The sequence below is a fragment of the Anomaloglossus baeobatrachus genome, chromosome 4, assembly GCF_048569485.1.
Source record: "Anomaloglossus baeobatrachus isolate aAnoBae1 chromosome 4, aAnoBae1.hap1, whole genome shotgun sequence".
Classification (NCBI taxonomy): domain Eukaryota; kingdom Metazoa; phylum Chordata; class Amphibia; order Anura; family Aromobatidae; genus Anomaloglossus; species Anomaloglossus baeobatrachus.
The window spans coordinates 186,943,309-186,969,304 of record NC_134356.1 but is presented as its reverse complement, the minus strand read 5'-3'; the positions used below and the strand labels follow the sequence as shown (position 1 = coordinate 186,969,304).

The window sequence follows — 25,996 nt, the reverse complement described above, 5'->3', positions numbered from 1 at the left end:
AATATTACTCAGTCCATCAGTTATTAGATATATGAAACAGAAATAGCTGTTGCAAAAACCCAATTTGTTATAAAGAAAAAAGGTTAACATTAATAGGGGTGCCCAAACTTTTTCATATGACTGTATAATATAATTATAGAGGCCATAATAATTAAAGGAAAGCTGTCAGCTGATTTGTGTTGTGTAAAATATGGGTGGCATAAAACATACACTGGCTCAATAATTGCAGCTATGGATGTTCCTCTCTGAAATGGTGCGGAACTTCACAGAAGTCTACTATAAGAAGACATACGCGGATGATTTTACTAGGATGACTAGTCCAGGAGGCAGGTCCCTAAAGGCTTGTCCCTGCTCTACTCCCTTTGCCTATACATAAACATAGGGAGAGACCTGTCAGTCAAGGGGAGTAGAACATAGTGAAACTGGGACAAGTCATCCCAGTTGCATTGTCCACAGCCACCTCTTCTAAAACGCAGCAGGATTTCTCACTGAAACATACTTGGCTGCAGTAAATTATTTGGCCTCTGTCAGGTTCGGACAGTATGAAACTACTGATAGGTTCCATTTAAAGCAAAAATGCAGACTGTAATGTGGTGTTTGGAGTTGAACCTACCGTAAAGCGTTAATTCATACTGATATTTTACATGCCAGTCTTGATGACCAATGCGCTGGAGGAAGATGCACCTTAGTAAATTTGGAGCAACCTTCGGGTGCTGAGCGCCACCACATACGTGTGTTGTATTCAGAGTCTGGTGTACATTACGGTTTTCTTTTATACCACCTTATGTAACATAAATTATGATGATTTTGGTCACCCCCCTCTTGGCTGTGCTGCGACTTACTTTTCAAACATTGGTGGAGTTGGCTTGGACTATTGTGAAAACATTGTCACAACATTTTTGCGCAATTATGAGTTGTGCGAAAATTTTGCAAATTGTAAACAGTTTTATGCCAGAATTCTGGTGAAAACTGATGAATCGTCCCTCAAGACTTTTCCACTTCTGCATCTGTAGTTCTGTATTTGCTTCTATCGGCTATGTTTGCTGCACTGCTTACCTGTTGTGATGAGTACTCTGACCAATTGTTTGAAGGACCCTGCTGTCCAGGAACTGGTTAAAGAGGTGGTCCGAAGTTCAAAGTAATTTTCCTCCTAAATTCCTATCTATTTAGTGCCATAATCTAAACTATTTTCTACTATACTTGAATTAGAAATCCCCTACCATTCCCTAACTACACTAGCTGATTTTGCATTACTATTTATTTATTTATTTATTTATTTATTTTTTTACTTCCTTTTCATTTACACTTTGTTTGAGCTTCCCAGCATGCACTGGTATTCTCAAAGCGTCATCAGGGGCAGAGGCTGCGGACACAGTGTAGTCAGAGACCAATGATGACACTTGCAGGGGCAGCGCCGGTCTCTGCACACTGGGTATTCTGACCGTTTGCTCTGTGGTGGGCTCATTACTAGTGACCTCAGCCGACAACAGCGTGTGCGCCGTCATTGTGCACATCGCGCAGTACACATCCCGCTGTGACTACCCAGCCCGTGAAGCTACTAGAATCACTGATGACTTTGTTTTAAGGAGGAGGCAAAGGCTATGCTCACTGATGACTCTTTGGGAGGAGGCAAAGGCTATGCTCACTGACGACTCTTTGGGAGGAGGCAAAGGCTATGCTCACTGACGACTCTTTGGGAGGAGGCAAAGGCTATGCTCACTGGCTCTTTGGGAGGAGGCAAAGGCTATGCTCACTGACGACTCTTTGGGAGGAGGCAAAGGCTATGCTCACTGGCTCTTTGGGAGGAGGCAAAGGCTATGCTCACTGATGACTTTGGGAGGAGGCAAAGGCTATGCTCACTGATGACTTTGGGAGGAGGCAAAGGCTATGCTCACTGATGACTTTGGGAGGAGGCAAAGGCTATGCTCACTGACGACTCTTTGGGAGGAGGCAAAGGCTATGCTCACTGACGACTCTTTGGGAGGAGGCAAAGGCTATGCTCACTGACGACTCTTTGGGAGGAGGCAAAGGCTATGCTCACTGATGACTTTGGGAGGAGGCAAAGGCTATGCTCACTGACGACTCTTTGGGAGGAGGCAAAGGCTATGCTCATATGCTCACTGATGACTCTTTGGGAGGTGGCAGAGGCGATGCCCTCTGACACTTTTAGGGAGGGGGAAGAGACTCTGATGATGCTTTGAGTATCCCAGCATACACTGAGGAAGTGATGAGAAAAAAAAGCAAAGCAGTTTTTTATTCAAGTATAATAGAAAATAGTTTAAATTATGCCACTAAATAGGGATTTAGGAGGAACATTACTTTGTACCTCCAGTTTAAAGGGAATCTGTCACCGAGTTTTTTTCCTACCTCATCTGAGAGTAGCATAATGTAGAGACAGAGACCCTGATTCCAGCGATGTGTCACTGACTGAGCTGTTTGCTGTCATTTTGATAAAATCACTGTTTTCTCTGCTGCAGATCTAGCAGTTATACAGAGCTCATGAATATGCTGGACTATCTGACAGCAGGCCAAGTCGTCCTCTAATGATAATCTACTGCTGATCTGATTGAATTAATCTGATTTTTATCAAAGCTACACTAAGCAGACCAGTAAGGCCGGTTTCACACATCCGGCTTTTCGCCGGTTTGCCGGATCCGGCGCTCTCCCGTACAGACAATACAGTACAGTGACAGCGCTGTAACTTCCGGGTCACATGCGCCGGTCACATGACAGCATGTGACCGGCGCTTGTTGCGCTGTCACTGTACTGTAGTCACTGTATGGGAGAGCGCCGGATCTGGCAAACCGGCGAAAAGCCGGATGTGTGAAACCGGCCTAAGTGACACACTGCTGGAATCAGGATCTCTGCCCCTAAGTTATGCTCTCAGATTAGGTGGCAAAATATTGGTGACATATTCCCTTTTAAGAGAACCAACCACCAGGATATGAAGTAAAGGCAGTGCCATACAGACACTAAGATGCTGAATTTAGGCATACCTTTTGTAGAAAGATCCGATTCTTGGTTGCAGAAATATCTTTAAGCAATGTTGCAGAAATGCACTGCATTTTGATTGACAGGTGCATTGGGGACGGGCCTTTGTGGGTCAGGTCCTCAGTGTATATTCCTCCTCCAGTATCCGCTGACGTGCCCCCTTTTCTTTATTTGAATCTCATGCCGCCATTGCTGCTGTTGGTAGTGTGTGCGCATTAACAGTGATTCGGTCTTCATTAAAATTACAACGGAGTACGCGAATGCGACAACTGTGATCTCCGGCACCATTTTATTGCAAACACCTCGGTGAAGCCAAGGGATGTGTATGCATATGTAAAAAAAAAAAACAAAACGCATGCGCCGATGCCTCTCATAGTCTTCACCACAGTGTCTTTAATAAAATGTTGCCGGAGATCGCAGTTCGTGCATGCGTGGACTGTGGCACCATTTTAATGAAGATAGAAGGACTGTGTCAATGTGCATGCCAACAACAATGACAGGGCGAGATTCCAATAAGGAAAAGGGGAAAAGGGGGCATGTCATAGAGGAAGTTGGGGGAGGACTTTACAGTGAGGACCGGACCCACAAAAGCCCGACCCTATTGCACCTGTCAATCAAAGTGCAGTGCATTTCTGCAACTTTGATTACAGATATTTCTGCATCCACTCATCGGGTCTTTTTCTGCATCCACTCATCGGGTCTTTCTACAACAGGTATGCCTGGGTTCAGCATCCTAGTGCCAGTATGGCACTGCCTTAACTTCATATAGCAAAATCCTGGTGGTTGGTTCCCTTTAAGTCATGAATTTATACCACCTTAAGCACAATGGCATTACTTGCTGTTATCTGGAACCTGAGAACTCGTGTCACATTGAGTCTGTTTACACTACTTTTGAACAATATGTACGATTTGTAAGTCAGAAAATGCCTGTCGCACCATCAAGTCTATAGGCACCACGCTGATGGCATCCAAGTTGCATCTTGGTATTAGTCATGTTTCACTGTCTACTTGGAAAAGCTTGCCAAAAATGGCTAACAAGATTTTTTGACTGGGTTTTGCATAGGAGAAAAACTTATTAACTACTCTGTAAGGTCAGTGTGGCAGCTTTTACCATGATAATAATCTGGCTCATGAGCACCCTGATTAAAGTAGTCCAGTTTTTCCACAGTCAGTGAGGGGAAAAAAAGTAATATGAGGGCCGCGTTACACGCTACGATTTATCTGACGATATGTCGTTGGGGTAACTGTTTTCGTGCCGCACTTTCGTCATCGTTAGCGACGTCGTTGCGTGTGACACCTACGTGCGACTCCAAACGATCGCAAATAGGGTGAAAATCGTTGATCGTTGACACATCGTTCCGTTTCAAAATATCGTTCGTCGTTTGGATCGCAGCAGACATATTGCTACGTTTGACACCCTGCCAACGACGAACAACATCCACACGACCGCCTTGGTCACACAATATATCGCTGAACGATGTTGCGTCGTTTGTGAGATCGTTACGTGTGACCGCAAAATAAACGACCTATGAGCGATCTCGGCAAATCGTAACAACGATCTGGCGTGTCACATCGCTAACGAGATCGCTGTGTGTAAAGCAGCCTTTAGGCTTTGTGCGCACTGGAAAATGGAATTTTCTCAAGAAAATTCCGCAGGCATTGAAAGATTACCGCACCAGCGGTAAAAAACCGCGGCAAACCGCACCCGAAAACCGCATGCGGTTTGCTGCGGTTTTACCGCGGTATTGTTCGCGGTATTGCCGCGGTTTTTCCACGTGCGGTTTGGTACATGTGTTTTATTGCATTCAATGCAATAAAGCACATTGGAAAAGAAAAACAAAATCATTTCCTTCTGAGATAGATAAATAAATCGACAGAGGACAGATCGCTGCATTTCTCACGGTCGGCAGTAAGTTCACATTTCCGGCCGTGGGAAATGCCCTGTGGTTACCTCTGCTGTCTCGCTGCGAGGCTGCATTCAGCAGTGTGTGTCAGTCGCGGCTGGATGCAAGCATCGCAGGACGTGGATTACGTCAGAGCTTTGTTTCGGGGGGGGTTAATAAACGGGTGAACGAGGCTTTTTTGTGTTTTATTTAAAATAAAGGATTTTTCGGTGTGTGTGTTTTTTCACTTTACTTATGGGTTGATCGTGTCAGCTGTCACATAGACGCTGCCATGATCAAGCCTGGACTTAGTGGCGGAGATCCGCCGCCATTAACTCCTTATTACCTGGATCGCCACTGCATCACGGCATCTAGAAGAGCTGGGGACACTCCGGTACTGCCACATAATGGATGCGACAGTCCCGGGCCAGCTGCGGCTGATATTCTCGGCTGCGGGAGGTGGGGGACATTAACCCTGCCCCTCGCCCTCCCCAGCCTGAGAATACCGGGCCGCCGCTGTGTGCTTACCTCGGCTGGACGGTAAAAATACGGCGGAGCCCACGTGCTTTGTTTTCTATATTTACGTTTGCTTTCTATGTGTATTCTATATGTCTGTGTTCTATGTGTGTGTGTGTGATCTGTGTGTTTACTCTGCTCCGCTTCCTCTTCCTGTCATAGGATATGTGCGCACGTTGCTTTTTACCTGCTTTTTACCTGCTTTTTTGCTGCTTTTTCTTCTGCGCTGTTTAATGCCAAAATGGATGTGTTCTTCTATTCAAGCAAAGTCTATGGGAATTTGGGTTTCTTGTTCACACTATGTTGTTCAAAATGCTGCCTTTTTGTGGCAGAACTTTGGTCAAAAACTCAGCTTTGCAGTGCAAAACCCAAATGGCAAAAACAATTGACATGTTGCTTCTTTGAAAAGCTGAGTTTTTGACCAAAGTTCTGCCACAAAAAGGCAGCATTTTGAACAACATAGTGTGAACAAGAAACCCAAATTCCCATAGACTTTGCTTGAATAGAAGAACACATCCATTTTGGCATTAAACAGCGCAGAAGAAAAAGCAGCAAAAAAGCAGGTAAAAAGCAACGTGCGCACATACCCATACTGACATCACTTCCCTGCAAAACCGCAGGCAAGCGATGTACATTACCGCAGGTAAACCGCGAAATACCGCAAGGAATAACGCAGGAAAACGCAGTGAACCGCACAGAATTTGCTGCCTGCGTTATTCCCTGCAGGATTTCACGATTACATTGGTCAATGGAGTGAAATCCTGCAGCGATGTGCAAAAAAGAAGTGACATGCAACTGTTTTTGCTGCGGGAATCCCGCAGCAAAACATGCAGCTGTCAAATTCTGCATAGTGCGCACAGCATTTTTTTTCCCCATAGGTTTTGCTGGTGAATCACTGCAGAGATGTTATGAACATTTTCTGCAGCAAAACCGCAGCAAAATCTGGCAAGTGCGCACAGGGCCTTTAGAGTTGCTGATGTGTCACATTCTTGTATATACACCTCCAAGACTGAAGGTGGAATAAAACCTACATGGAGACTGTTGAAAAACCTCTCAATTTTGTATTTTGCATTTGATTTCTGAAGACTGGGTTACGTGTCGCCTATCCCCACCTTACATCGCCTGAGCCAAAGGCTTGCCTTGATCCACTTGTTAATACAGCCATAGCGTTCCCTTTTCAGTAAAGTCACAAAAATAAATCCCTTTGCATTGCCTTACGCGGTGTAACATCCCTGGTAATTTGCTATCAGGGATGTTACACCGTGTAAGAACCGTTGAAATGAACAGATTTGTTACAGGGCATTTATCTGAAAGTTTTGGGCAAGTGATAGTCTCCTTAAAGGGAATCTGTGCTGAGGTGTTTGCTTGTTCTGAGTGCAGCATAATGTAAGGGCTAAGGACCTGATTCCTGCAATGGGTCACTGGGATGCTTGCTGTCATTCTGATGTTTTCTCTGCTGCAGATCTACTCTGAATGTTGAGCTGTATATAACCCCACCCCCACCACTGCTTTCTGTCCATGTACATTGTACACAGAGCTGTCAAATCAGTGTGGGGGCGGGGTATAGAGGTCCTGAATATGGAGGACTGCCTTTACTAGTCCTGATTGAAACTGATTTTATGGAAACTGCAGCAAGCAGCTCAGTAAGTGACACATCGCTGGAATCAGTGTGTCTCTGCTCTCAGATGGGGGCGCAAGACCTGGTGACAGATTCCCTTTTAAGATCGTGGAGGTAACCAAACCTTCCTCCTCACCTGTCACTTGCACTTCTCATGCTGCCATGTGTCCTGTGGCACCAGTGCCCAGGTGTAACTGCACTAATCATAGAAGGATCATCAGGATGAATATGTCTACACCGCATGTGTAGTGGCCCTGTCGGCTTCATGCCATGCAGTGATGGTCCACAGTGTGGGCAGCTTGGTGGCATGGCTGTGTGGGCAGCCCCCACACTGCAGCAGTGCTGGCGATGGGGAGAGGAGCAGGCTGTGCTGACGCAGAGCACTAGCTGTAGAGGAGGAGCCTGAGCCCAATGCAGCATCTGACTGTAGCAGGCAGCAGCATCTCCCGGCTCACCAGGGCACATCTGATCGCCACTAAATGTAAGGAGCCATCCTGCCAGCGTGTCAGCCCGTGGAGACCTGTTGGGCCTGGAGGGAGGATCAGCATGTGCTAGAGGTGCCGCACGTCCCTGGCATCGTCCCCTCCTCTGCAGCGCATTCTACCTACACATTTGTATTGGGCAGTGGCATGGCGTGCCCAGGGCAGCTCCCTCTCCTCCTCTGCTAGAGGCTGCTGGAAGGACCATGGCTACTGCTGTTATTCTGTCTGCCGTTCAGAAAAGTAAAGAGGCTGTAAATGGAGGAGGACATTGATACCCGCAAGATTAACAACAGTTTCCTGCGCGATCACAGCTATGCAACAGAAGGTGAGTACGAGCCAAGATAAGCAGGGTGTGCAGTGCTGCTCGGCACACTGCCCCCACAGCTCCTAGCCACCCTACATAGAGGCTTTTCATTACTATAGCCTTATAACGAGGTACTTCAAGAAAGGCCACACTTGATTGATTACTATGCACCTATATAATCTGTGCCACCCACTGGGGACACCGATCAGGGAAGGATCTTAATATGACAAAGAAGACAGGCCAACAGGTTCAGCATTTACTAGCTCTGCGCTCATTGGGAGCAGTATATGGCATTCTATTGATGAGTTCTTGGCCCGTCACACCATCGCCCTGCACCAGTTGTAGCCCCTTTATATAGGGGGTAGTATAGGAGTATATTATTATATAGAACTATAACTATCATTGGTCTGCAGGAACTTGAAGTATTTGCTACGGCAGACGGCAGCAGCCATAAGAGGCTTTGACCTGCACACTCCAATTCATCTAGTAGGATTAATAGAACATATTTGGAGGAGAGTTCTTCCAGGGTTTTGGCTTTGAGGGTATAACTACTCACCCTATCGTTAATGTTGCTTCACCTATATAAGGCTGGAGGTCTGACTAGTCACTCATCTGATTTACCTTAGATGTTCCACTACCTTCGTCTCTTCTGAGAGGTTCATAGTCATGTCCTACAGTCTTAGGAACACACACTCGGTCAATCGGATTTCTACTAGTGATGACTTGCAGGTCTTCAGAATCCTTAATCTTCTATGTGTCTATGGTCTCTTTGGCCAACAGTAGACAATCCTTATTGAACGATGTGAAAACTGATGACATATGAGACCTTTCCCTTTTATCTTAATAGCTATTAACGTGGATTTCCTTTGGGTGTTAAAATACAGGAGGTTTTCACTATTTTATGTAGCTGGTGACTTCACGTTGACTTTAGGTTTGTGGGTGGTGTCTTGCTTCTGGTAATGGGCTTTGTTCCTAAGTGAGTACACAACGGGTTAATGTCAGGGAGGTATGTTGGGAATGGTGAGCCATACTGTTTTTATGACAAACCAAAAGGAATGTTGTATTTTACCAATCTAAATGCTTCTATCGATGATCCCTTCAGGCTGCAATGGGTTTCTAGGCCAGGTATATGTAGGTTGTGCATGACTACCTGTTAGGATAAGGAAGCCATGTGATCTTGGATTCCAGCTTTTGTATAAAGGAGTTTTCCATAAAAATGCAGTTGACTTGGTGCTTCTTCCATCCTAAAGGAGATAATGGCAGTAAATGATGGTCATCATGTCTATTGACCCTTAGTTTGACTCTGTGGAAATGACTCGTTACAGTTTCCAGGTTGTATCTGCTTACAAGAAGGGTCTGCCGGTGTTAATAAGGTAAACCCTTAATGACCAGATGCATTCTTGTAATAGAGGCAGCACTTGTCCTTCTATTAGCCTTTGCCCTAAATGCCGTTCACTGGAGAAAATAATTTCTTTCTGGCATTCCAGTTTTATAATTTCCATCCAGGGCCTTTCACAGGGTGTGGTGGACAGATGGATGCCAGGACTAACCTCTGTTCTTTACTAAATCTTTTCCACCCTAGGAGACTTCTTGTAGACCAATAACCATTGCTGCTGTACATACTCAGTGTATAGGTTACCCATGTACTTCCATCAGTATAGCCACCGGCTAGTCGTGATCTGTGTGGAACATCAGGTGATGGTCCCTCACATGAATTCTCAGTGTGGCCACCTGACACTTGGCCAGAGAGGTTTCTAGTCAAGAGATGATTCTAAGATTTGATCCTTCAGGCCTTACCCATTACTTATATAGAAAAATAATAAAATTGTCTTTTGTTTAAAAATTTTTTGGGACATCTTTATTAAGAGCCTTAAATCCAATGAAGTCTGAGGGTTCAGCCTATTGATTGCTCATTCTTGGGTGTGGTTGCCATAGAGGAGCAAAGTGTGAATTGTTCTGCTATATCTGTCATGTCTTACATAGCAATGCTCAGCTGATGATTATAAATCTGTTAGTTTTCTGCTCTCCTTAGAGGATGAGCGAGCCAGTAACCACTGCAGCATGCCCTGACTACGATGATGGGCGCCCGGGGACCAGAGTGTGTGCTATACTTAGCCGTGGCATATAGTGCGGGGAATGCTGCTGTCTTTATACTGGCATCCATTTGTCTTGTGGATGTGTGAGACAACAGTGTCTGGCTAATTTACTCATCAGTGCGATCTCTGTTTTGTACATCCTTCTAATCAGGTACTGCAGTCATTTCTAATATGCAGATGGAGGATGCCGGCAATGAGCAGCTAATGTAGACAGGCGTTCTACATGCACCACTCTCATTGTATATAATCACCCGGAAGTTGGCTGTCAGGAAGGATAGACTGCCTATATTCTATATATTATCCACGCGTTTGTGTATTACTCCATCTCTTTGTGTGCAGGAGTCAGCAGGAAGCCACGTGTTGGCACCATAAATCTGAACGGTCCAGATTCACACCCATTCTGTTTGTACTAACACTTTCCAGTCTCCGTTTCACTGAAGAAAATTACTAAAGGTAACATGCCCAGAGGATCCATGTAATATTTGTCTGGCATATGTGATTGAAAGCAGATCTTTCCAGTGTCGCTGTCATCTGTAGAGCTGCAGGATATCTCATTCTGATGTTCTGCCGTAGAATTGTGACTCTACGGATGAGTTGGAGACATGGCCTTTGTCACTTCTGATGCATCTTGTTGGACCAGCGTGTCTTGTTAGCCATTTCGTGTGTACTTTGTACAGCCATGTTTGGGCTGCAAACATACCAGACCATTAGTCTTCTGCTCTGACATTGTGATGGTTGTTTGACAGCAGATTAGCAGTGATCCTCATTTGGATTTTCACATTGAGCATTTCCTAGAATCAATCAGAAAATCACTTAACAAATGCCCTTGAGTCCTTCTTATCTTCCACAAAAGACTTTTGGGTGGGGTATCTGTCTAATTATCTATGGACAATTTTAGCTGTAACACGCCTAGCCAGTGGTATGGTGCCCAGAGGGAGAGGGTGCTCACTTTGGTGCCACAACTTAGCATTTTTATAGGGTGCAACACCCTCTTCTTTTATGAACCTCCACCACGTTTGCACTTTTCTTTCTGGAGAGTGTAAAGGGTGTGTATTTGATTTGGATATTGATGGCCTGTCTTTAGGATGTGTCATCAGTAACAGATTGGTGGGTGTCCACAATCCCTACTGGTTATCTATGCATGGCAGAGGCTGGATGTATACAGTGTATTGAGCTGGAACAGCACAGCTTTGTATGTTCTGTGCTGGTCATTCTCTGGTACTAAATCTCCATTCCTAATGACTTCAATTGGAGATGAGCTGAAGCGCCTGAGAACGGGCATTGCATTACAGTGCTATTTCAGTGTTTACATACAGCGGCTGAAAATGGCTATCGTAATCGGTGTGGCCCCGGGTGCCCATTTATCGATGACCTATCTTGTTGGGCTTGTTGGGTGACACTTATTCTGGGAGATGTGACCTTTTTCCACATGCCGACCCTTGCTGGACCGGAGCGAAAATGGCCTTGTTAATCCTGTTATAAACTATTACTAGACAGATCAACCTGTAGTAAGGCGTCATAAGCAGGGGAGCAATTTTATAGAGTCTGCAGAAATGTATCCATGTTCTAGATCTTCTATCCCTTTAAGGGTATATTCACGTTCATTTTGACCAGACCAAAGCCTTGTAGACTTCCATGATTGTGGTGGTGATTGCTCTGGAGGGCTGACAGGCAGGCGCAGTCACGTTGTATTCTCCCGCAGTGCTGACGGCTTTGCGACATGTAGATACTGCAGACTGTTGCGTTTCTATGTTCTCCTGTTGGGGGGCTTCCATGTAAGACTCAAGGCTGCATCTATACTTGCTTCTGATTGCAGTGTGGAACTTTGTCCTCTGTGGGTAGAAGTGTGTGCCATCTGTCTGAGTTCAACAACTTGTTGGCCTAGAGGCTTCTGCTCTGAGAACATTGTAATATAATGCAAATTCCCCTATTGATCCAGAGTCCTTCATTTTGGCTACAATGGAATTTTCATTAATGAACATCCCCCCCGAATGGTCACATTGGATCAAAACAATTATCCCTGGCCAGGAACTAATTACTGTTGCCTTTAGCTGACACGCACGGCTTATTTGAATAATAGATTTGGTGCAGGATTTTGCTTGTCGATTATCCGTACTTAAATGCTGTGGACAGAAATCATAGACTCCTATAAAATCAGTTTGACGTGTGGAACGTTCCATTGTCACAAGCTAAATTAGATCGCTTTTTGTGAACATAGCCTTTTAAAGCGTACCCATCATTCTACTTTTCAGTAAAATAATCCGCCATGTTATACTGATTAATTACATTGCACATTGTAATTGGGGTCAGCGTTCTAATTCGACAGCTTCTCGTGCTTGCCATGGTTTGCTGACTTACAGATAAAGGTGGCAAGTGATTGCCACTCAGGCAAGGGTAGTGGGATAGAATAGTTATATAGATCCAGCAAGCTTACATTGGTTTCACTGGAGAACCTTTATAATCTATCCACAGGATAACCTATAACATATTGATAGGTTGGCATCCGACAGGTTCGGTGGGCGACCAAGAGCTGGGACCCTGTGATTGTGAGAATTGGGAACTATTCGCCTCGATAGGGCACTTTTATCCTCAGCAGTTTGATGCCCAACTGCTGCTCTATTCATTCTCTATGGTACTGCAAGAAAAAAGTGCATCACTTGGCAGTCCCATAGGCAATGAATGGAGCAGCACAACAGCAAGTGAACTGCTGCCCCAATCTAACAGAGAGAAGTTCCCTGTTCTGCCAATTGGTAGAGCATCGACCGCCTGTACTATCTATATGATATAGGTGTGGATAGGTGATGACTTGTTTACACCAGACTACTCTTTTTAATCTGATATGTATCAAAGCTGCGGTGAAGTGGTTATCAATGCCAATCCTTACAGGGGTTGTCCCAGGAAAAAAGTTCATTTCAATCAATAGATCCTGGAATAATAATAATTTCCACAATTGGATGTGTTTAAAAAAAAACAACAACAAAAAGAAATTAAATGTTCCTGTGCTGAGATAATCTTATATATGTGTCCCCGCTATGTACTGTGTAAGGCTGTGTCTGACGGTACAGGGACATTGTTTGAGTATACCACATCTCCTTGGCCGGTTGAGGAAGTATTCAGACATTACAGAATCGCAAATTATTCTTTTGAAAAAATGTTTTACATGAAACAGGCAGGGAAATGCTTTACCTCACAAAAAGAATCAACTGTGATCCAGTGCTGTCCTGTCTGTATTCTGTTTTGTGTCCTCCCCGACCTAGGAGATGTGGTGTGATGAGACCATGTCCCTATAAAGTCAGACACAGCCATTACACAGTACATATCAGGGATATATATATATATATAATATATATATGTGTATGTATATATATGTATATATATGTGAATGTATATATATGTATATGTGTTGTGTGTGTATATATATATATATATATATATATATATATATATATATATATATATATATATATATATATATATATATATATATATATATATATATATATATATATATATATATATATATATATATATATATATATACACACACATATACATATATATATATGTGTATATATCTCCGCACAGAAACATTTTTTTCTAAACACATCCAATTGTGGGAATTATTATTATTCCAAGATCTATTGATTTAAACTCAACTTTAAAATTAACTTTATTTGTCAAAGGACTACTGAAAAATGAGCGGTCACATTTGATTGATTGCATGGGCTAGTTGTACCAGTTTTTCAGATTCCTAATGCGCGTGGCAGAGACATCATGCGCTGTTAGGCTAGTTTCACACTTGCGTTGGACGGGATCCGTAGCATTGCATTGTGTGACGCATGTAACGGATGCATTGCATATAGTGGCACAACGGATGCTACGGATCGTACAAAATAACGCAATCCGTTATAGGTTTTTTTTTCCTTGACTTTACACATCTGAGCATGCGCAGTTGTGTAAAGACGGATGCGTTAACGGAATCCGCCACCATAGGCATCCATTATAAAAACAACGGACGCCATACGGATTCCTGCAGGTTGCGTTTTTTTGACACTCCGCCAAGCGCAGAAAAACGCTACATGCAGCGTTCCATCCGCCCGACGCAGTGTCAAAATAACAACGCTGCGTCGTCCAGCAGATGCAACGCAGACACTTGCGTTACAGTGCGTCGTCCATATAAGTCTATGGAGAATAGCGCAGTGCGTTAACGGACTGCGCTATTCTCCATAGTGACGGAATGCGCTGAACGCGAGTGTGAAAGTAGCCTTAGTGGCTGGGATGCTGAAGTAAGTTGCTGGTCTCTGTCTACCATGGAGGAAGGACACCATATGTGGTGGGAGTGGGGGAAGGTAAGAATTTTTAAGTTGTTTTTGTTTTTTTATGTTTTTGAAAAGAGCTGCAAGAACGGTGGACATTATAATAGGAAGGGGCCCAGGATGAATATTTCTTACAGCATGGGAGCCAGAATTTAGGAAATTCTAACAGTAATGGGGTCATGATCAGGGACGTACTTACAAGAAGGGACCAGAATGGAGGACCTTAGTACATGGGAGGGGAACACATAGGTGGGGTCTAAGGTTGAAATTTTATACTGGGGCCCATTGGACTTTAGTTACTGATTAGTTGCTATGTAATACTTTTATCTGCTGATTCACAAAATGATAATTTTATAGCTGCACCAGAGAGATTTATGACCTCTGAGCGTTGCCTGCACCAGATAGCAAGTATTGTCATCAGGACAAGGGCTTCTAATCTTATTAATTCATTTCCTATATTGTGCCATTGACAGTGAAATTGTGTATATAGAGTTACATTGTTGCTTAGAAATGAGGTTCTCCATTTCAGGTTTACACCACATCCTTTGTTCTTAGAAGTTTTTTATGTGTTGTTCGAAGTGTCTATTGTGTTATATTTCAGACTTGACCCTCTCATGCTTCGATACTTGTGACGCTGAAACACTCTAATTCATGTGCCATCATTTCTGTAGTGGCTGAAGCAGGCTTTTTGTATTCCTTGCCCTTGATCCGTTTTAGCTGCTCTTCTATTCTGACAGCTTTTTTATATATTTATGAGTGGGTAAGTCTTTTGTGTGAAGTTTTTCATTATACATATATGTTTTCAAGTGTCAGTTAACCCATGTAATGTATTTGTTCATTGAGATATCCTCAGTAAAATGAGTTTCTGTGGGAAAACATCAGTGTTTATCACATTTGACACTGGTGTTGGGTCTATGCTGTCGCTATAGTTTAGAGCCTGTACAGATAACGTCAAGCTATTATTATTTTTTTTTTTTTAAATTTTTGCATATTTTTGTATCCTGCTTAATACAGAAAGGGCAAATTGAGTAAGCCCCCTCAGCCCAATTGTACGATGAACTATTTTGGGCCACGTGCACACCGTTCAGTATTTGTAAGACAAATCCAGGAGTGGGACAGAGGAAAAGCATAGTAATACACGAGCACCACTCCTGTATTTATTCCGCACTCCTTATCTTAGCTACAAATACTAAGGTTAAAAAACCTCACCAAATACTCAACATGTGAATGTGGGCCTAAATAATCACTGTTGTTGAGAAATTGCATACATTAATAAATAGTACAAACAAATACAGTGGAACCTCAGTTTACAAGTAACCTGATTTCCGAGTATTTCGCTGTACGAGCAAGCTTTGCCGTACGAGCAAAATACTCATCGCACACACTTCCGGTTCCGTACTGCCACCGCGCTCAAGTCCGCACAAACACACAGAAGCACGCACACACATTATGCTCACGTTACCTTCTGTTCCATCGCCGGCCTCATGGTTCTTGTAGTTTGCCGGTACAGGGATGTGTATCGGATAACCACCACAACGATGGAGGAACTTCCGCTGTCAGCCGCTACTCAAAGGCAGCGCGCTGGCCAATCAGAGCCAAGCGGCTCCTGCCTTTGACGTCAGCGCTCTGGCAGCGGAAGTTCCTCCATCGTCGCGATGGTTACTTGATGCACATCCTGTACCGGTGAACTACAAGATCCAGGAGGCCGGCGATGGAACGGAAGGTAGCGTGAGCATAATGTTTGTGCATGTGTGGAATGGCACAATAGGTGACCAGGATGGGACATTGAACAAGCTGTGGAACGAATTGTCTGAGCTTGCATTATTTCTTATGGGAAATTTTGGTTTGCTAGACGAGTAACTTGGTTTACAAGCACACTCCCAGAACGGATTATGCTTCTAAACAAAGGTTCCACTGTATAAGAAACTTTGTATTCGGTTTTATTAGAGAAATCTTGATTCTATGTCTACCTATGAGCCGCTTCTTCAGTCTCCTGAATACAGCGTCCACTGTGAAAATGCTCAAATTCTTCTTGGTGTGAGAAGGACAGACTGTATTTGTACTCCATGTAGATTAGTGAGGAGCAGCAGAAGTGAGGAGCACTCTCAACAGTGAGACACACACAGGCACGTAGCTTCAAGCATCTGTTGTACCTTTAGTACAGGGCTGGATTCACAGCCGCACAGCTCAGTACTGCTGTATAATGTCTTCTGTGCTGTATGTGGGCTTCCATGCTGCTACTTTTGAAAATGTACTACATAGAGCAAGAGCAGTAATCCCTTAGCTCTGTGTGCAGTGTTTGGGAGACATCTTATTAGCTGGTCTTTCTAGTAGATCAGAGAGCGCTGAAAAAATAAAATAAATCTTTATTTTTATATAGCGCTAACATATTCTGCAGCACTTTACATACATAAGGAGCACTGTCCCCATTGGGGCTCACAATCTAAATTTCCTATGAGTACAAGATACCAGTCATATAATGGCCCTAAATAGCCGTATTCCTCATGTCCGCAGGCAGCTGTTTATTCTGAAAATGTATCTGAATGATGGACATTCTTTTAAAGTCTTTAACTTTAAGGCAACATCTAGCGATTGTGGTAACATATATTACAGTAACCAGTACACAGCAAAACTAGTGACTTCTAACTGAAGTCTGAACATATGGCATTTTTGTATAGATCACGCCGTATAATCCTTTAATTAGTGTGTTCAAGACAGGTTTACTTGTATTGTGTCGAAAAAACAAAAAACAAAAAGCCAGCACCAAATGTGCACTACAGCACTAAACATTCCAAACTGTACTTATTATAAAAAAATTTTTTTTGAGATTTTTGGCAAAAAATTGCAATTTCTTGAGCTGCTTCGCCACGTCACGGCAAATCTCATTTGAAGCAGTCCTACACTAAAATATTTTTATAAAATGTGCCATACGGCCTCACATATGAATAGTAGAACTGCTCTTAGCAGCACTCACCTGGTCTATTTCAATCCCGTACCCATGACTGAGTCATGGCTGTGGGCGGGACAGGTCCAAGCAAATGCTGCATGAAGTAAATAGCCTGTGGACAAAGCCTGATGACTTAATGTGAACAGTCACCAACCGCCAAAATCCAGACAGATGGAATACATCCCAAATTGGGGTGCATAGCAAGGTGGAGGTCAACCACCGACCAATTCAATGAAGAAAAAACAAAAAGCCAGCACCAAATGTGCACTACAGCACTAAACATTCCAAACTGTACTTATTATAAAAAAATTTTTTTTGAGATTTTTGGCAAAAAATTGCAATTTCTTGAGCTGCTTCGCCACGTCACGGCAAATCTCATTTGAAGCAGTCCTACACTAAAATATTTTTATAAAATGTGCCATACGGCCTCACATATGAATAGTAGAACTGCTCTGGCTTTGTCCACAGGCTATTTACTTCATGGCACATTTTATAAAAATATTTTAGTGTAGGACTGCTTCAAATGAGATTTGCCGTGACGTGGCGAAGCAGCTCAAGAAATTGCAATTTTTTGCCAAAAATCTCAAAATTTTTAAAATAAGTACAGTTTGGAATGTTTAGTGCTGTAGTGCACATTTGGTGCTGCTTTTTGTTTTTTCTTCATTGAATTGGTCGGTGGTTGACCTCCACCTTGCTTTGCACCCCAATTTGGGATGTATTCCATCTGTCTAGATTTTGGCGGTTGGTGACTGTTCACATTAAGTCATCAGGCTTTGTCCACAGGCTATTTACTTCATGCAGCATTTGCTTGGACCTGTCCCGCCCACAGCCATGACTCAGTCATGGGTACGGGATTGAAATAGACCAGGTGAGTGCTGCTGAGAGCAGTTCTACTATTCATATGTGAGGCCGTATGGCACATTTTATAAAAATATTTTAGTGTAGGACTGCTTCAAATGAGATTTGCCGTGACGTGGCGAAGCAGCTCAAGAAATTGCAATTTTTTGCCAAAAATCTCAAAATTTTTAAAATAAGTACAGTTTGGAATGTTTAGTGCTGTAGTGCACATTTGGTGCTGCTTTTTGTTTTTTCTTCATTGTATTGTGTCGAGTAGAGGTGCACAACTTATATCCTGGGCCTTGTGGCACCCACGATAGTCTCCTGTGTGCTCTTCATCCATCTGCGTGATGTCTGGTCACATGTATTTTCCATGTCATGGAGAAGACCAGTGGTGCGTTGCACCATTGGAGGATGGGTAATCATGAATCGTGTGGTCATTTCTGCTCCAGACCTATTTTGACTAGTGATAACCGGGTGTCCTGAGTACAATGGACGTCAATGGGGAACTCGAGCATTATTAGGGAAGATCTTCAGGAAAAATGCTTGAATCCTCCATTGACTTCCATTATACTAGGTACATGAGTCGCACCCATCAGAGCATCCAACTGCTCGTTAGGAGTGCAGAGCACCCAAGCATAGTAGTGCTCACTCATCACTAGTCCTGACTCTTATAGCACAGGGTGGAGTAGATGAGGAGACGAAGTGTCAATACATCGTACTATATGGGAGAATGGAAATACTATTCAATTACAAAGTGGAGTGTTTGACTATTTGAGTGTCAGGTACATACTATGTAGCGAGCTGGTGCATGGTCTTGTCTTTTTTCTGGACTGCAAAGGCTACCTCTACCTTAATGATCGGTGGGAGTCTTATCTAGTTAGTGTTACTTCCATTTTATATTTATGGCACTTTCTTTCAATATGCAGTTAAACGACTCAGAGGGCAATATTTGGTAATTTAGCAGCCCAAGGGCTTGGTTTTATTTGACAATGTGGCCCTTGGACCCAAAAATGTTATGCAGCCCTAGTCTAGAGATTACGGCTGAGGCCTCTTATTGCATTTCCACCGTGACTGCATTAGAGAATAGATTATTCTGCCCCTCCCCCTCCCTTGGCCATATTTGTGGAGCCCCTGCAGCATTTTGCAACCACACCACTAAAAAAAACAAAAAAATAAATGAAAGATTATGGCAACCCGTCCATATGCCCTGTTAAAGTATCTCATGTCTTTTACATAGGATCAGTAATTTACTGACATGTCATTGTCATAACAGAGAAAATGGATTAATGGAGTAATTAAATTTGATGGACCATTTTGAGGAAATGTTGTAGTTTGTGGTTTCTGCAATGTCATTGATTCCATATATATCATTCTATAGATCGGCTGCATTTTCCTGCTGAATCCATTTGTTGGGGGGAGGGAGCACTGAGAGTAAAGGAATTAAACTTGATTAGCCACGCAACCTGATGCAGGCCTGTATATGTTTAGGGCTAAAGAAAAATGAGAAATTTTGATAGCTGAACATGATGGCTCCCCGGTGAGAAAAGAATAGGAACCCATTAAATACACAGGCGCTTCGGGGAGTATACACATAAAGAAGTGGCTGTTGGCTTTTAACTGTATTTTAATGAAGGTGTCTCATGCATATTGAGTAACTGCGTGTAAGTTGGATTTGTAAGCTGTGATATTTTTAGCCCCATTGTGCTATCAAGTCATAGTGTAATTGCTTTGATAATTGTAAGCGATAATGGCTCTCTAAGCTCCGAGTGGCCAGACTTTGTAAAGAATAATCTACACTTGTTTCATTTTAATAACTCTGATGTAATAACTATTGCTTCCCTATACTGTGCAACCCGATAGCCTTGAATATTAAGATTTAGTATTTTACAAGCAAGAACATATTACACTTTAGCTGACCATGTATGTTTCAAGCAGATCGCCAACTTTGGCTAACCTAATGGCTAAATAAACCATTTATATCAGTCTGATATATCAAAAATAAAAGCTGAAGTGTTAACATCTTAGTCTGCAGCTCCTATGCTCACCTATGCGACTCCATAGTAACTTATACAAACAAGATCATCAGTGTAACATGTTCTTAAAGAAGATTGTCGACTACTCTGACAACCCCATCCCCATGTGTCGTCATACCCCTCCCTTTAACTAACACTCCTATACTCCCCTTCAGTGTTGGCGTCGTTCCGGAGATGCCATCACTGGCTTGCCCATTGGCAACCGTAATTAGATGACACAGCACTGCTTTTGCTCCAACCTCCTTTGGACAAATGAAGACATCAGGAGGCAGTGAGAGCAGCAGCAATCCTCTCACTACTCTGGATGTCTGATTTGGCGCTAGGATCGTATGACAAAACCTTGTCACTTGAGCTTCGGGAGAGCCAGTGCTGACACCATTGAAATGGTGCCGGCATCAGAGGTGGCACGGCAAAGCTGTGGAGAGATAAGGCGCAATAGGGTCTTACCCGGTATGACAAAGGGTGGTGAATGTCAAAAGGAACACTCACCTGGTGAGGTTGTGTCAGACACAACCCCTTTGAAAGCATGTAGATAACGTGGACGGCAGCGGTCCGGCATCAGAGGTGAGCATAGGTAGTTTCTATTTTGTTGTGTAGACATGGGGATGGGAAAGGGTTTTTCCGAATAGTGGACAACCCCTTTAACATCATGTTTTCCAATGGTGTTTCTGGTAACCTATTAACATTCTACAGAAAAATTTGTCTGTGGATTTCTGGCCCCAGCGTGCATTTACATCGCTTGTTATTTATTTTGGAGAGATTCCACATAGATTACCAAGAATTGAATGAAGTTCAAACTGCAAATCTTCAGTGGAAAATCAAGTGCCAGACTGAAATACACATTAGAAATGTTTTTCTAATGTGAACGCTGACTTATCGTTATTAGGGTGGCAAAAAGATGGGGCGAGGTTAAGATCAGGACTTCTTTGTAGTCTGCAACTTTGAGTTACTGGTCACTGTTGATGAGCGAGCACTACTGTGCTCTGTACTCAAGAGCAGTTGGATGGACACAGCTCGAATACCCAAGAATAATGAAAGTCAATGGGGAACTCGAGCATTTTTGTGGAAGATCTTGTGGAAAAATGCTTGTTCCCCATTGACTTCCATTATACTCTGGTACTTGAGTCACACGCATCCGAGCATCAACTGCTAGTTACGAGTACAAAGCACCCAAACATTGTAGAGCTCGCTCATCAATACTTGTCACGAGTAAACATAGATGTATACTGAACAGCAGTATCCATATTCATAATTTTTACCAAGGGGGCAGTGATCACAGAGTAAAGACCTGTCCCTCCCCCTTAGAAAAACACCTGTAAAACCTGTCTCCTTGGAAAAAAACATTAAAAATGAGCCCTAAGCTAAAAGGCCCACATCTCTGGAACCATATGGTGGTTTTATAAAATATATATTGTGTGTGTGTGTATAATATGTATATATAATATATTTTACCATTAAATGCAGTGTAGAGTGATTCGGTCGGTGTGTTGATCTATTAACTCTGTTCCTTATTAATAATCGCAGACTTTCTAGGTATGAACACCTTGACAAGGCTTTGCCTGTCAGCTCGTGACCGAGGTGTAGAAGATGATCATGCGGATCGGTTTCCGTTCAGACTTTGTTACTGTTTATTCTTCACATACTCTACACAAGGCTCCACTGGTGATGTGAGCCCCCTCCTCCCACCATTGAGATGTACTGCAGCCTTCAGGACCACGGACAGCAGAGCATTGTTTGCATTAGGCTCTTCAGTTCTCTCCAGTCAAGGTTTTTATGTTTGTGCTGCGTTCAGTGTTCTATCACTTAGGATATTATTCTGCCATCATGTGCCTGCTAATGATGGGACATTATTGCAGACGGTTCCTAGAATGCAATAAGCAGCAGGCTCCATCTGATCCTTTTTATAAAACCTCTTATTATTCAGCAGTGAGAACCCACCAGAAGGAAACCTTACTCCTCTTTTCAAGTATTGCCAGACATAATCCCGTTTCTTGTGGTTGTATACTGGTATATCCAGTGTGTCCCCCTGATCTGCTTTGTATGTGACTGAATTTGTAAATAAACTTGTTTTTCTAGGTTCCAAATTTGTATACATATTTAATAATCACTGCTGCAGAGACAGAGGGGATGGCTGTGCCCAGGAATGGTGGGCTTTGCCATATAAATATTTCAGAGGGTGCTACTGTACAATCCACATCATACACCTCGTATTCGTCTGATTCCTTGTCCTCGGGGCACAAAGCTTTGATTCATTCCATGCAATTTCAGTGCAGTGCTGCCCCTGCCCCGTTTAGGAACCCGTGTTGGCAGCAGTTGTTTTTCTACACAATTGTGGAATGAAAATGAAGTGAAGTCAGTTTCTCGCCTTAGGCCACGATATAAGTGTTTCCAAAGCTATTTCAAGATACTTTACCGCTGTGCCAATAAATTCTGCAGCAAGACCGTTGTAATTGTTCTGCAGGAGAAAGAATCGTAAAACGGAGTGTGTGACATTCTGATTTAATCTGTCATTTATTTTTTTCCATCTGAAATCTTAACTATTTGTGCTTGGCTTTTTATTGGATTGCAGTTAAAACAAGCTAAATTATTAGGTTTTAGCATCCCTACTTCTGGGGTTCACTTTCTTGGGCTCACTTTTGCTTGCTCTTTTTCTCTCATTTTTTTCTGAATTTCGTCCGGTCTTGCTCTTTGTCTTGGTTATTCATCTTATTAGTTGGCTTAAATGTTTCTATGGAGGCTTCATAGAAGTCTAAACTCCTATATTCTTGCTTATCGCTCTAATAATATAGATTCTCTTCACACGGCTAAAGAATTTAAAATGTTGACTGCCTACAGACTGACTGCCTACAGATGCAGAATTTAAGAGTGTGTTGAATACAATTTGTTTGGAATACTATAGTTTTTAGCAAATGTCCTTTTCAACCCCTTCTCAATCAGTATATTTTCAGCGATGTTGGCACTGGCTGTCCCGGGGCTCACTTGACATTGTCAGGCACTGCTCACATTAGCGGTATTTTGCCGCAGGCCTGGATCCAGTACAAATGCGTTTTATTTCAATACACCTCCAATGGAGTCACAGCGGGCTGTGGTCACATGCGGTTGCGTACATCACGTGATTCCATTGGAAATGAATTGAACTTAAACGCGTTTGTACTGGATCCAGCCCTGCGGCAAAATACCGCTGATGTGAGCGACGCCTCACGCGATCCCAGAAGCAACTTAAAAGTCCCTTCCTTTGGACATAAGTCCAACAAATACATCCAAGGGAAGTGAGGGAACAGCTGCGGCCATCACTTCCTCCAGATGTCTGTTACGTCCAAAGGAGGGGATTGTGTAGCGGCTGCTGACGACATTGTCACGCGAGCCCCAGGAGAGCTAATGCTGACACCATTAGAATGGCATCAGAGGATAGTATAGGTGCTATTAATGTACAACAGGAAATGTAAAGACTGAGAAAGGGTTGTCCGAGTAGTGGACATCCCTTTTAAGTGCCAGTCACTTTGTTAAATGATAAAATTCTGTCTGCCTGAAAGGAACAGCAGAAAATGTGATACAACACAAAAAAAACAAAAATTCTTGAATCCCTGCCATGACAGTGCTTTGGGTGCGGCTGTATAATTGATACCGCTACAGGGAGGTAAACTTAGAATCATGAGGTCCGCAAGCTGGTCAATACTGGAAAGGCAAGGACTGAAGAAGTAATATTTTCTATTTAATTTTTCTTTATTTTTATTTTTTTTTTAAATATGGTTTTAGACAAATTTGTTAAAATCCCACACCAAACTGTTTAAGTTTGTTTTGGAGCATCAGCCACCATAGTGAAAAAAAAAAACTATAACATAAGTGTGGCTAAAAAATGTAGATGTGAACACTTGTATTTTACATGCTTTTGTCTTTTAACATGTCAAGAAAGAAGAATCCAGTTACCTTAGACATGTGATAGCCTAGAAATGATCTTAATGTCATAACCATCACATAATATATGCCGGAGATCGTGACTGTGGCAACATATTGATAACGATGCATTGTATTAGCCGTAAAATCCTGTATGGGCACTTCCCAGCTGTCCTAATGGGCATTTTACTGTTGTTTTCCATTCCTGGCATTACTTCCATAGCCATTATTTCTTTTCACTCACCACCACCAATTTGTATTTTATGCTTGTGTTCCTTTTTTCACAGTCTCCCCATGGTTGATAGGATAGGCAGTTATTTGATGTGGTCACAAAGCAGAGCTGTGAAAATGGCAAGTTTTCTATCAGGCAGTAGGAGCAACCAATTTTCACCTCCAGTACACGGTGCCTGTCATTGCAGAACCACAGCAGGCGGGAATGGACAGGAAATCTGATTTATGATTAGGTGGTTGGGCGTCTGAGGGCACTTTTGTGTGTGACTGGAAAAAAAAACTTCGGTTTTTATTTAGAAAATTGTTCTGAATCATTAGTGTTAATTTTCAGGCTTCTGTTTGAGGATTATTACTTGAATGGACAACTTCCATATGTCCTGTTAAATGTCTTATGTCAGCCACCAAAACGCGATGGTATGAATAAAAACTTTAACTTCACATCAATGATTCTTCATTCCCGAAGGGGCAGCCCAGGTATCATGATTGCTCCACTAAAGTGATCTGTCCTATTAAAGCAGCTTTTAGAACTGTGGAGGTCTACAAAGTCCTCATAACAGTAAATATGAGTCCTCTAGGTGCATTTGATGATTGCCAGCATTGACATTATAGTTTTCCTAATTGTACATTCACACGACTATCCCATTTTTGCAGCCCGTAAAAAAAGTTCCTGTTTTTCCTCATATGCATCTGTTTTACATCTGTGTGCCTTCCATTTTTAATTTTTTTTTTTTTTGTACCACAAAAAATTAACAAAAGCAGAAGGAGGGTTTACAGACAGTCAAAAGCTAGAATGATGGATAGATAAGGCATACTGTATATATAATGTCCCACTCCCCTGCATTTTGTAATCTTGCACCCTTTAGTGCCTTTCATGTGGCACTAAAGGGTGTTTAGCCTTGTTTTTAGCCACAAATGAATTATTTTCCCCCAAAAACCGACATTGGGTTCCCCCTATTTTTTTGTAGCCTGCTATGGTGAAGCAGACAGCCGCCCACAGCTGGCAGCTCTACCTTGGCTGTTGATCCAAAACAGAGGGCACAGCGGACTGCTGTGGTTTGGTATTTTCAGATGAGGGAGGTCCACGGTTATTGGACACTCCCCAGCCTAAAAATAGCAGGCCGTAGCCGCCCCAGAAGTGGCGCATCAATTAGATGCGCCAATACTGGTGCGTTGCCCCAGCTCATCCTGATGCGATGGCAAACGAAATAATATATGGGGTTGATACCAGCTGTGTAATGTCCCTTGGTTTAAAGCCCTGGGGTTACTAATGTCATGGCGTCTATCAGATACCAGACATCAATAACCCAGTCAGTAATAAATAAAAAAAAATAGACAAATTTTTATTTTGGTAAAAACGCTCCAACACATTCCCTCTTTCAACAATTTATTGAAAAGAAAATCAAATCCGGGTCCGACGTAATCCAATAAGGGGGCCCCACGATAATCTTACAAATAGAATGGAAGCGCAGCGAATATGGTCTATCTACAGTATTCAGACCCTTCATCGCAGTGGTCTGAGTAAAGATATCTGGCTTTCTGATTATTAGGGGCCCCTTTGAGGCTACTGTACAGGTGGCTTTTTAATAAATACATTTTTCATCCCTCAAATTTTCTTTCCAATGAGATACATACATACATTACAGACCAAAAGTTTGGACACACCTCATTCAAAGAGTTTTCTTTATTTTCATGACTGGAAATTGTAGATTGACATTGAAGGCATCAAAACTATGAATTAACACATGTGGAATGAAATACGTAACAAAAAAGTGTGAAACAACTGAAAATATGTCTTATATTCTAGGTTCTTCAAAGTAGCCACCTTTTGCTTTCATTACTGTTTTG

The 25,996-nt window shown here is 42.7% G+C and overlaps 1 protein-coding gene across 3 annotated transcripts in view; it reads left to right on the top strand.

Annotated features, from left to right (window-relative positions):
• Positions 1 to 25,996, top strand: part of PPP2R2B (protein phosphatase 2 regulatory subunit Bbeta) — a 485,791-nt gene that overhangs the window by 299,827 nt on the left and 159,968 nt on the right. Inside the window, exon 1 of one of the 3 annotated variants that reach the window (XM_075344608.1) lies at positions 7,401 to 7,815. The exons of the other annotated variants lie outside the window; for them this stretch is intronic. Coding sequence (XP_075200723.1) covers positions 7,746 to 7,815 — 70 coding nt within the window. The 5' untranslated portion in view covers positions 7,401 to 7,745. Of the gene's footprint in view, positions 1 to 7,400; positions 7,816 to 25,996 lie in introns of those variants that run through there. 3 annotated transcript variants of the gene reach the window in all.